The sequence below is a fragment of the Lagopus muta genome, chromosome 1, assembly GCF_023343835.1.
Source record: "Lagopus muta isolate bLagMut1 chromosome 1, bLagMut1 primary, whole genome shotgun sequence".
NCBI lineage: Eukaryota > Metazoa > Chordata > Aves > Galliformes > Phasianidae > Lagopus > Lagopus muta.
The window spans coordinates 60319638-60332356 of record NC_064433.1 but is presented as its reverse complement, the minus strand read 5'-3'; the positions used below and the strand labels follow the sequence as shown (position 1 = coordinate 60332356).

The 12719-nt window shown below is 38.7% G+C and overlaps 1 protein-coding gene across 1 annotated transcript in view; it reads left to right on the top strand.

Annotated features, from left to right (window-relative positions):
* DCP1B (decapping mRNA 1B) overlaps positions 1-12719 on the top strand; it is a 41341-nt gene that overhangs the window by 26811 nt on the left and 1811 nt on the right. Inside the window, exons 6-8 of the mRNA XM_048945550.1 lie at positions 3822-3950; positions 4709-5545; positions 11978-12226. Coding sequence (XP_048801507.1) covers positions 3822-3950; positions 4709-5545; positions 11978-12226 — 1215 coding nt within the window. The remainder of the gene's footprint in view (positions 1-3821; positions 3951-4708; positions 5546-11977; positions 12227-12719) is intronic.

Sequence of the window (12719 nt, the reverse complement as noted above, 5' to 3'; positions counted from 1 at the left end):
ATCTTTTCACAGAGAGCAGTTGTTTCGTGTAGTCAGAGACGTTTAAGACAAACTTGCCTAAGACACCCTCAGTGAATATCTTTATTCTTTTTGATCAGTGTTTTCCTTTTTTTCTAATGCTGCTTGGTCTTCAGCTTGATCTTAGAACTTTTTAATTGCATACACATTTCTTGTAGGGGCATAGCTTTGAACAAGACACATGATTACAGGACTGACCTCTGAAGCAAGATGTGGTAATCACGAAGTACTGTAGCACATCATTACTCTGCTGGTTCTAACACTAAAGAGTATGTTGACATTTCTATGAAAGCTGCTTTTTGCTGTTTGATGATGATGGGAGATTGTATCTTTTTTACCTGTCCAGCCAGCAGGGGCTTAAGCGTCAGGATGGTGTTCCTAATTTACTCATCAGCTAGGCCATGCTGCCAGTGTGCCAAAGTGACCTTATATTCTGAGCTTCAGTAGTAGAAATCAGCACAAGGCTTTTCTTCGTCAGTATGTACTCCTGTATTGGATACCAGCTTGCTAGCCATGTTATCAAATCATGAAAATTATACCAAGTCAAAAGTAAAAGTCATCCACAGTAGACCTCTGTATATGCTGCTATAGTTTGTGTTTTCATTTTGCTGATGAATAGCATCTAAAAAAATGCTCTTACACTGGTAAGAGCACTCCTACTTCTCATTTGTAAGCACTTAGTTTTGATGCTATGTAGGCTATGGCAGTGGTATCTAAGGTACTCACTATTTCCGAAGAATTCAGCTTATTAAAATACCCTGGAGAAATAAGGGCCTACTGCATTTATTGAAAGTCTGCAGAACTCATTATGAAATATACAAGACTATGTCATATGTCATGTTGAAGAAGTTTATGTAGATGCTTATGTGTTTTCCCCTAAAAACCTGTGCTGAAAAATAGCAGTGAGGAGGCATGTTGAAGAAAAGGCAGCATACTGTAGAAAGAGAGCAATCTGGGAGAGAAGAGATATTTAATCTTACTGAAGTGTGTGTTTGTTCTGTATAACATCATAGTGGGTTAGGATATGTCCAAACAAAAAAAAAAAAAATAAAAAGGGAATGATATCCACCTGTTTTAGTGTAGGTCAAATAGTGGCTACAGGAATCAGTTACTTGAACTATCAAAATGTTTTGATCTGCTAATTAGTAGGTAGGATATTTAATTGTCATTAAGTGAACAAGTGACAACAAAAGTCACTGGTCAGAAATTGACTGAGAACGTGAAGTTACAAAGTGATTTAAGAATAATTCAGTCATGTGTCTTCGTGTGCTTAAAAATGATTCCTCAAATGCAAGGATAACAATGTGTCAGCAGAAAAGAATCTATGAAAATAATTTCTTTGAGCAGTGCAGACTAACCTCTCTTGGAGTTCCTGTGCTTATTGCTTATTGAGTGGTATCTCAAAGTTCTGTCCAGCCTCATTTGCTTTAAGCACATTGCCTAGAGGCATGTTAATTCAGGGTTTGAATATTTCCATGCACTTCAGGCAGTCCGTTTGGTATTTGAACAGCCTTATAGTAAAGTTTTTTACTTCATTTAAACATAATTTTGTGTATTCCATATTTTACCTATTGACTTTTGAACCTGACGTGAGCTAGCAGCGTGCATTTACAGCCTGGAGGGCCAGTGGTATCCTGGGTTCTATCAGAAGAGAGATGGCCAGAACGGTGATGGAGGTGATTGTCCTTCTCTGTTCCACTCTCATGAAGCCCCAACTGGAGTACTGCATCCAACTCTGGGGCTCCCAGCATAGGAAAGATGTGGAGCTTTTGGACAAGGTCCAGAGGGGGGCCACAAAGGTGATCCAAGAGCTGGAGCACCTCTCTTATGAGGATAGGCTGAAGGAACTGGGCTTGTTCAGCCTGGAAAAGAGAAGGCTGCAGGGAGACCTCATTATGGCCTTTCAATATTTAGAGGGAGTTTATAAACAGGAGGGAAATCAAATCTTACACAATCTAATAGTGAAAGGACATGGGGGAATGGTTTTAAACTGAAGGAGGGGAGATTTAGATTAGATGATGGGGAAGATTTTTTTACAGAGAGAGTGAGATGCTGGAACAGTTTGCCCGGATAGGCTGTGGATCCCCCATCCCTCCAAGTGTTTAAGGCCAGGTTGGATGGGGCCCTGGGCAATCTGATCTGGTGCTTGATCTGGCGGTTGGCAACCCTGCCTGTAGCAAGGGAGCTGGAACTTCATAATCCTTGGGATCTCTTTCACTCCAAGCCATTCTATGATTATGTCTACCAGGAGCCCTGGATCAATTTTGCAAAACTACTTTCTGGTCATTTGGTCCCAGCCCGTATTGGTGCATAGGGTTCTTCATCTTCAGTTTTCTTCTGTTAAACTTCATGATGTACCTCTGAATGGCACCACAACCACCGGGTCTACTGACCACACAGTCTCATTTTACATCCTCTGCTTGCCTGCTCTGTTCCATCAGTTAGGTTATTACTTATGTTACACAGTATTGACCCAAATATCAAGCCCTGGGGAATGGTACTAGCAGCTGGTCCCCAGTGGGACTTGATACCAGCAATATTTTGAGTCCAGTATACCAGACAGTTTTCAGTCCTAACTGTCTGCTTACCTAGCCTGCATTTTTATCTTCAGTTTGCATCATTTTTGCATCAGTTTGTCTTTGAGGTTGTTAAGTGTCAAAGGCTTTGCTAAAATCAAGCTAAACAATATGCACTGCTCTGCCATTACCCACTGAGTCACTCATCTCCCTGAAGAAGGCTATTAGGTTGAGCAAGTAAATCCATTCTGGCTACTTCTGCTCATGCTATTTTCCTTAACATGTTTAGAAGTGGCTTCCAGGAAGATTTCTTCCATCACCACCCCAGAGACTGAGGTGAGGCAAACTGGCCTGAAGTTCTGCAAATACTCTTTCTTGCCCTTCCTTGAAAATAGGAGTACTTGTTTTCTTCTAGTCCTAAATTGTAGGTACCTTTAAAAAATACATATATATATAAATCTTCACAGCTTCTTGGTTTCAGTCATATCTAGAGACAGTGACTTCTGAAGTACTATTTTCTATTACACTGACAATAGCATTCCTTGTACATTCAGTACTTTTTAATTTTGTTGACTAGATTCTTGTTTTGGATACAGTGTAAATAGAACTGTGTTACTCACTTTTTCCTATTCCATATTTTCTTTCTCTTTCATGCAGTGTTTTCTGCACATTTTCTGAATTAAATGATGGCCTCTCTGTGTCTCTGACTACTTTTAGTCGTCTGTCTCTGCCTGCTCATTTATAAATACAGTTATTAATTCCGTCATATATAATAGGTAAACATGCTAATCTACAACTTGATTAAATCTTTAATTATTTTTCTGTGTGAGTATACAAGTTCCCACATTGTGGAATGTTTATGTAATAGAATTTGATTTTAAAATTTCAGCATTTAGCAAAAAGCATTTTAAATACTCTGTGTGTACATAAATCCCTGTATCTAAACTACTTGAGACTATTAAAGGTCTTGCTGACTCCCGATACAGGAAAAATGTGTCAGATTGATTTTGTGTTAAGTGCAGGACAAGCCAAAGATGAGAACTGAGTTTCAAGCTAAGGGGAAACCTTGTGCTCAAAAACACCTTGGAGTTAAGTGTTTATTTTTACATATGTCTTTTGATTTTAGAAAATCAGGCTGTAGTTCTTTCAACAGCATAACACCTCATGGTGCTAGGGCTGTCATTTTTGCTAACTGAATACCCAGCTAAGTCTGGATTTTACTGTGGTACAGAACTAAGAGGAAAAGTACAATAACAGTTACTAAAAAACATTGATTTTCTCTTTCAGTGTAAGACCTGTTCTGAGCCAAAACAAATAACTAGTTCCTCTGCAATCTGTAACAACCCCAACCTAATCAAACCAATTCCAGTGAAGCCTAGTGAAAATCAACATCAACGAATATCTCAGCAAAGCAAGGTAAAGTGTTTTGTGTGTGTTCTGACTAGTGTTATAACCAAGTAGTCAACCAAGAGTACTTAATTAGATCAGAAGATCAGTGCAAGAATTTGTGGTAAAACCACAGTAAGGATTATGTTCTAAATGCAAAACTAATCTATATATAAAAAAGTCTGCTTCCATCCCACCAATCTGAGTACTGAGACGTAGCATCCTGATGCAGCAGTTAAAAATAAATAAAAAAATTTAAAACCACCTTGTTTTTCAATGTTGAGATGCTGCTTTGGTCCCAAGCTGGTGTAGTTAATTGATGAACCACATTTTTTGTGTTTGTTGTCTTCAAGGGAATTTTAGGTAGTCTAAAAGTCTTTTGCTTTTACAAAAGCATCTTCAAACTATACCATATTGCAAAAGCTGAATTCAGTCAACTGTGACAAGGAGATGTACCAGAAGTGACCTTGCTCTGCACAGGGGGAGGTTTTTGTTCTGTATTAATGTTGTACGGATGGCTGGAAGGGTAGGTGCTCTTTTATGGTATTTAAAGTGAAACCACTGCTATCTTTCAGATTCACTGGTTTTCTCCCACATTAGCAGCTTGACAACTGTTCTCTTGCCCTTCTGATGTGACTGAACTATTAGAAATTCTCTAGGGAGAAAAGAGCATAGCAGTTCTCTTGGCTTTTTCTTGAATACTGCTGGCTAAATATTGTCACCACTTAATGTTATTTATCATGTGTGACATAACTACACTTAAGATTTTTTTCTTTGTCCCTTCGCAGAATGCGGATCCTGAACCACAACACTTGTCTTTGACAGCCCTGTTTGGAAAACAAGAGAAAACAGATGTCACAGAACCACTTAATAAACAGCATCAAGAGAACCTTCCTGTTAGGCAGGGTGTGGTACGTTCTCTGTCCTATGAAGAACCTAGCAGGCATTCTCCGTGTGCAGAGAAACAGCTTTGCCCTGCTATTCAAAAGCTGATGGTGCGTGGGACAGACCTTCACCCGCTTGCTGAGTTTCCTGAGAACCGACTCTGTGAAAATGGCAATATCCACCCTGTGGGTGAGACTTTCACAGGACTCTTCCAGCCTGTGACTTCTCGTGGCATTGCAACATCTCACGTAGTTCAGGATGCTGCTGGTACTCAGAGCTTGTTACAGAAATTGCAGAGTCAGTCAGGGTCGATGACTAAAATGGATCCCAGTGCAACAGGATCTGTGAACTCAACGGCTTCTGTGTTCAGCAGGACTCCTGCTGCTGTTGGAGCACCAGCAGCACAGATGAATAATGTGACCCAGCCACCTTTGGTATATTTCAATGGTTCCCTGCCAGGTCAGACTTTAGAGTCTCAGACGCTTGGTAAAGAACAGTCCAAACTTCCTAGACAGCCAGTTTCTCTCTCTGGCAATCAGACAGCCAATTCTGGGGTGATATCACCTCAGGAGTTATTGAAGAAGCTCCAGATCGTGCAACAAGAACAGTTGCATGTATCCAGCAGACCAACCTTGGCAGCTAAGTTTCCTGTTGTTACTCAGAACACCAACACCTTGAAACCACTGGATTCCTGGATAGAAAAGGCACCGGGTACGGAAAAGCAGAGCTCTCTCTTCCAGGTAAATAAACAATTTCAGAAACAGTTTTCTAAGTTTTTGAGGCCATTCTCTGGTTTTTTTTGGCCAGTATATTCTTCTTTCTGCCTTACTATGTGTTGCTGTCTTGCACACGTGACTCATTTTGCAGGTGATAATTTATCAACAGCATAAGGAAGTTCTAATTTACTAAGCAGTGATATTCTAAATACCAAAGGAGATGTCTCTTGTACATCAGTAATGACAAGGGGTAGTATTTATGTAGCTTTTCTTTGTTTTTCAGACATGTTTAGAAATGGTATGTAGGTTTCAGTGGCCATTCTTTGTAATGTTTTGAGTATAATAGTATTTCTTCCTCACAAAATTAGTCATAACTTTTTCTGTGCAGGTAAGTGTTCCTTTTTGTGCCAGTTGCTAAAAGTGCTAAAGATGCTGACAGGATGCTTGCTTTCTAACAACAGGCTTTCAAATTATTTTTACATTGCTGAATTCATTGTCTTGGACCATAACCGCTACTCCAAACTGTACAGCAGTTTTGGCTTTTTATTCAATAAATATTGTTTTGAAAATTTGCCCTGTGCATGAAAGTCTTAAAAAGAGGGAAATAAAATAAAATAAAATAAAATAATAATAATAATAATAATAATAAATAAAAGCAAATCTCCAAAACACTGAGTTCTTTTGATTATGCCCCTGATCCTGGGGCCAGAAAATTCAGGAGACATCAAGAGATGACATGTGTCTACTTAATACATTTTTCTGTCCTTTAGGAGAACCTCAAATGTGATTACTAAATGTCTAATCCTAGACAACTGCTCACTGCTAACAGTGTCATTCTTTGTAGGAACTTCCACATTTGAATGTCTTCATGTGTGCTCTGCTTGAGGATGAGCATTAAAGTCCCTTTTACTTCCTCTATAGGAGGTACAGAATCCATAAGCCTTATATTGTGTTGGAGTCTACAAGTTACTTACCCAAATTATAAATCATTATTTTTTCTGCTGCTTATCTACTGCAACTTCTTAAATAGCTGAATGAAACACTATTGCTCCAAATATCCTCCTTATTGCTAGAAAGCTATTTTTCACTTGAGGAGCCTGAAATAGCCATTTAACAATTAAGGGCCACGTGGGCTACATGTGTCATAAGCACTGACAGATCATGATTTCTAATTCCATGAGAGAGGTCAGAGGAAGATGAATTTGATAGAACGAATAGCCACCATTATTTTAATTCTTTCAATTAAACTAGCATGATTTTGAATCTGTGTGAAGGAGCGTTTGGTGGATTAGTCACTGAAATTTTTCAGGATCAGTTGCTTACAGATGGCAATCTGACTTTCCAGTGAAATGCTAACGAATAGAAAGAGGATCTAGAGTCACAGTAATTTACTGTTTTTGCTGGGAATGGAACTTGCCTGCTACAAATGAAAGAAATTGTCCAATTCACTGGGAAATGCGCGTATAGAATGGAGACTTAAGACATTCTTACTTGGAAGATAAAACTGAAATGAGGCAAGTACCAGGCTATGCATAATAAGCTAGTATGTGCAGTAGAGAGTGGGGAAAAAACCTTGATGTGTTTTCAAATGAAAAATCCGTATTGATGCTGATGAGGCTAATGACTTTGTGTATATTTGAGAAAAAAACTGATGTTAGCATTAGTTTCAGTATGAAAAAGGAGCTGAGGATCTCACTAATAATGCAGTTACAATAATTTTACAGCTTTAGTATAAACAGAGCAATAGCTTGAGAGAACGGACATTTTTTAGTGGAAGTCACATCCACTAGAATTATTGCTGCAAGTTTGCTTTAAAAGGGAGGAACAAAAACAGAAACACACACACAAAAAAAACCTGAAGAGACTCTAAATCCCACTTTGCATGGCTGTGAGCAGTCCAAAAAGATTGAAGTTGCCTAGGAGTGGCTATGCTGACACAGCTACAGCTGCTATCGAATCAGCATTAGATCAGTTTCTGACACATTTTTGTATAAATAGAATAAAAATAATAATAATCAAACTTAATAAACAGACTAAAAATGATGAAAGTATGACTAATAATTGTTTGGGACACCTAAATCTCTGCAATATGGAAGGAATGGCCTCTCTAACATGCAGCGGATTCCGCCTTCCCCATCCCCCCCCCACCCAAAAAAAAAAAAGGAAAAAAAGGATAGGAATTAAGGAATAAGTCTTTATTCCCGTAGATTACCATGAATTTGCCATATGAAGAGATTCTTGAAGATAACAATTCAAAACAACTTCTAAAACCAACGTTAATGTTTTTATAATCACATCCATACCATAGACAAAAGCTTTTAAGCACTGCCACGCCTGCAGACAGACATTTGAGTGAAATTGAGTTGGCATCAATATATCTGCACATGCTCATGCAAAATTGATCAAAGTAGATTCTGCTGACAAATACGGCAAAAGGTTTGTTCTCTGTAATTACTTATCTTTTGGTATTGCATCTTTTACTGTAATCCAGCACACGAAAAAAGTGAATGCTAAAACGCTTGACAGGAATAGAAGGGTATCTGGACAGTGTCTTTGTTGTTTGGAAAAATCACATTACAGGAACATCCCAGATCTATCAGCAGTGCTGAGAAAATTAAAGCAATAGTCTTTTCCACAATTGACACATTACAAGTCCAATTTTAAATTGGCTTCTGCATCTCCATATGGTGTAAGAACTGCGCTCTCCCACGTGGAGAGGAAAAGACCAGTTACAAAAGAATGAAAAATAAAACTAAACATGAAAGGCTAAGGAATAATGCTTGGAAGCATTCGTCTGATGCTAGCCCTACTCTGAGAAGTATTCCTTATGCAGACAGTGAGTAACACGTGCTTTGGATGCAATGAGAATGCATTAATCTGCAATGGGCTTTTAAACATGTGCTTAGTATTAGGCATGAGTTATGCCAATTATAGATTCATGCATGCTGAAGTGTTTATGTTAATCAGAATTGTGATTTTGAGAATGCTTACAATAACCTTGACACAGGTTGATCTTTTCTTAGAAGTCCACTTACATTGTATACCACTCACTTGATTTCTTAGAGCATTTTCCATCAAAAATGTCATAAACCTACTGTGTTACATGTTCTGAATGTATGTCCAGTACATAGTAGCTAGTGGTGTGATGCCTGCATCAAAGATACCTGTTACCATAACTGCAGTTTCAGCATGAGATTATAAGCATGCCGAGGAAGAGTGCAATAGATATGTTAAACTTGTCATGAAATGTAATCTCAGATTCGATAGTTATGCATCAATTAAAATTTTCTGGATGATACCCAAGAGACAAAACAATGTTACGATTAGCATTATAATTGGCTGTATTGTAACAGCAATTGTTTTTAAAATTCTGGAGCCCTTCCTAGATGAAGTGTTCTCAGCTCTAAATAGTGCCCCTACAAACAGCCCATGGCATCCCCCGGGTGCTGATGTTCCACAGGAGTGCTTGATGCAAGTGGAATTTTGCACATGCAGAAAGAGGAAGCAGGGCCTGGTCCCAGTCTCCCATTACAGGAGCGCCATGTGTTTCTTAGTGCGTGGTGTTATGTGAATTTGCCAGCTGTAATGTCTAGCTGCTAGCAGCCATACACAACATCAAACATATCTTAGTGAGCATTTGTGCTTCAGAGGAGGAATAGTACGTGCTGCAGTGACTATCTTGCACATTTTTTCATTGTTCTTACTTCATTGCTGCACAACTGACAGTAGATTCCCACTCTGTTATTAGTGACTCAGAGATGTAAGTGTTGACCTGAAAAAGCTGGAGCTAATTCAGGGAAGGCTGGATGCACAAGCTGCTCTTGTTAGATTCTGTGAGAAAGAAGGGGATCTGTAGTGTATTGGAAAGGCTGTTACGCCTTGTACAAAATTACTCAAGGCTAAAAGACTGATTTGAAGGTTGTATGTCTGTACAGAGTGTTTCCAGTGCTCTTGGCAAAAGCTTTGCTCTGTAGGAATCACACTAGCAATGCCAGTCCAGTGCCCTACATTTGCTGATGGGCATCAGTTGTCAGGTGGCTGGAGGTGATCTGAATTGAATTTAAACTGAAAATTTGCCCTTATGTTTTAAAACATATTTTTTTTTACACATAAGTTTCTTAAATGGCAGAAGCTTTGAGCATGATCTCTTAGCAAAACAAAATACATTTTAATGTTTGCACACAAAAGCACTTAGTATGGGCTGAGAATAAAAGATGCGTGTATTCTTCTGAGGCAAGTACTTGAAATACTGCAGTAAGCTGTAGATATTAGCTCTGTCGCCAGTAGATGGCAGCATTGCTTATTCCATATACCATCCATATGATTGGAAAACTCTTCCAAAAAGCTGTTTCTATCCAGAACAAAATTAACAATTTTTGATATGTCTGTTAAAACAAAACACATGTATGTTGGACAGTAGTAACTCTCTGTTACATAATTTGTGTCAAATTTTGTTTGTTTGTCTCAGACTCTAAAGAGAAGTAAAGTGTCTTTTGATTTCAAAGGACTCATCGTTTAGATCCTTGACATCATCAGTCTTAGGTTTCCCTGTCTTAGTGAGACAATTTACCTCCTCCAGCTGCTCCCCACCACTCTTTTGCTGGAGGCTCCTACCCTGCAGAGCATGTGCATTCTTTAAATCACATTAGGAAAAATCATCTGATTTCAGATAACCCACCAGTTTTACTTGGGATAAATTAAAGAGAAGTTATTCAAGCTGCATGGATGAGTAGGTCAGAGATGCTGTCATGAGAGTCCGGAGGCAGCCGATCTACAGGCACATCTGCAGGAGATGTGTGTGCACATGCTGAAGGTCTCAGTCTACATCGGTATGGCCCCATGGACTTCTGATGGTTTTCCTCTAAAATGAGCATTGGTTTTTAAGCGTAGGTGCACAAACATCTGTGCCACTTTATTTCCTGAAGCAAACCTGCATTAAGCTAGAAATACTGTTAATTCATTCAGGAGCTTGTAAGACAGACTTGATTATTTACTTTGTCATCTCACAGGGGAGAAAAAAAGGTAGCAGGTAGAGAGTTGAATTTTTAAGTAATATTCTGTATTTGAGAAACAGAGGAACAATGTTTACCTAGAAAGTGTACTGGGAGATTTTTGCCTGAGACACATATTGCATGCTTTCTAATGTGTGTAGGTCTGTCCTGGCCCCTAGTCTTTCTGCTTCCTTCAATTTAGCACCAGTGAGCATGAAATCTCAGTCTTCATTATTCTATTCTTTTTGTACTGTTGCCTAATATTGCTTAGAAATGTCTTGTGTAGAGCAATTGTGACTAGGGCTAAGAGAACCAGTGAAAGAAAAAATGCTTTTTAATGTGCATGTGCATTGTCTTGCACACCTAGGAGATCAACTTCAGATCTATTTTCTTAGTCTTAATTTCTCTTCAAAATTGATATGTAACTCAGGACACAGAGCGGAGTGATGCTGTAGCCTTTCACCTTCATGGAATAGCAATAAATCATGTTCCAGCTCCAAGCATGGAGGGCTAAAACTAATTTCTTTGTGCATTCTGTTCCTTGAAAAAAAAGATTGGATGCTTGAATGCTGAGGAGACAGCTGATAAGGATTTATTACTAGAATTACCAGCAGAAAGTTTCAATATCTACAAACTTAGTGAATAAACTTTGTTATGCCATATATTATATCTGCTAGTGCTGACTAATCCTGCAGGTTTTTCAGTTCTGAGATGTATCGCAAATTTGAAATGTAAAAATTCTTTGACACCCATATTTGCATGTTGGCATGGATATGACAACTTGTGGAACTTCAGCAGTGTCTGGATTTTCCTTCTCTTTGAGGGCCATTTTGATGAGCTGACTATTGGTTGGGAATCAGTTCTGTTTCCTACAGTGCCACTAGTTCACTGCAGGTCTTTACATAAATCATTTAATCTCCATTTCGTTTCACTTCTCCTAGCTTAAAAAGAGAATATAGAGGTGTTTGTATGCACATGTATGCACATATATATGTGTATGTGTACACATATATATGTACATATATCAAAAGTGATAATTGGCAAGTATTTTCTAGTATTAGATACAAAGACTGAGCTTTATTATTGGCATTTGCTAGTAAGAAAGAATATTATCAAACTTCAGGGCTTACTGACCTTATGGAAAACTTCTCACCTGCATTCTCTGAAAATGCTCATTATTCAGCAATAGTCTAATTTCTGTGATAACATGCTTTTGTACTCAGATCGCTTGCCTGACGGGTAGACTGTATTGTATTTGAACTCATGACTGCATTCACAGTTTGGATGGAGGTCCTTTTAATCTGGAATTGAATCATATAGGAGTCCTGAACTTGGAGGTTTGTGTAACTATACCAATCTCCCACAGTTTCTGTACCTGTTGCTGATCAGTCTGCAGCTTTAGTCATCTCAAATCATATATAATTAATTAAATAGGTTATTTAATTGATAATTTTTATGTGGACAGGTAATCTCACCTCAGCGCATTCCTGCCACTGTGACTCCTACCTTATTGATGTCCCCGATGGTGTTCACTCAGCCCACACCTGCTGCACCAAAAGCCAATGAAAGTGGGCTGTTAGCAGCATCAAACCAAGAACCTGCTGCCAGCTCTGCTAACCTTCTCCTACCACTGCAAACCCCAGAGCCACCTGTGATCACCAGCAGCTCAGTGACAAAAATGCAGCTGCAGGAAACACTTCTACACCTGATCCAGGTAAAGTGCCAAGAGTTCTACTTCAATTTAAACCTTTATTCCCATTTTAATATAAGCACCTGGTCACTTAAGCACCTGGTCATCTGAAGAGTTGTATTCATCTGTTTAGAGACTAAGGGGGTAATTAAGTATGTGCTGGAATTGTGCTTTTTATTGCTGTGTTAATTGAGCACTATTCCATAGACCAGGGAGGTAATAGCCTCTTCTTGCATACTGCTAGCTTAAATGCACTGTGATTAGTCAGTGTAGCTTGAGATTAGGAAGAGATGATACAATTGAAGGAAAAGAATAAAGATGACTGAAAGCTTCAAAAGGCTGTCCTGAGAGCTGGAAAGACACCTGTTGAACTTCTAGCAAAGTAAAGGTTGGTTATCTTAGCAGGCAAATACTTCAAAGAGACATGCTAGCAGCAAGAACAACTCAGATGGGAAATGTGAGCAACTTTGAAATACAGGTTAACATGTTTATGTTTATAAGTAACAACATGCTAGTT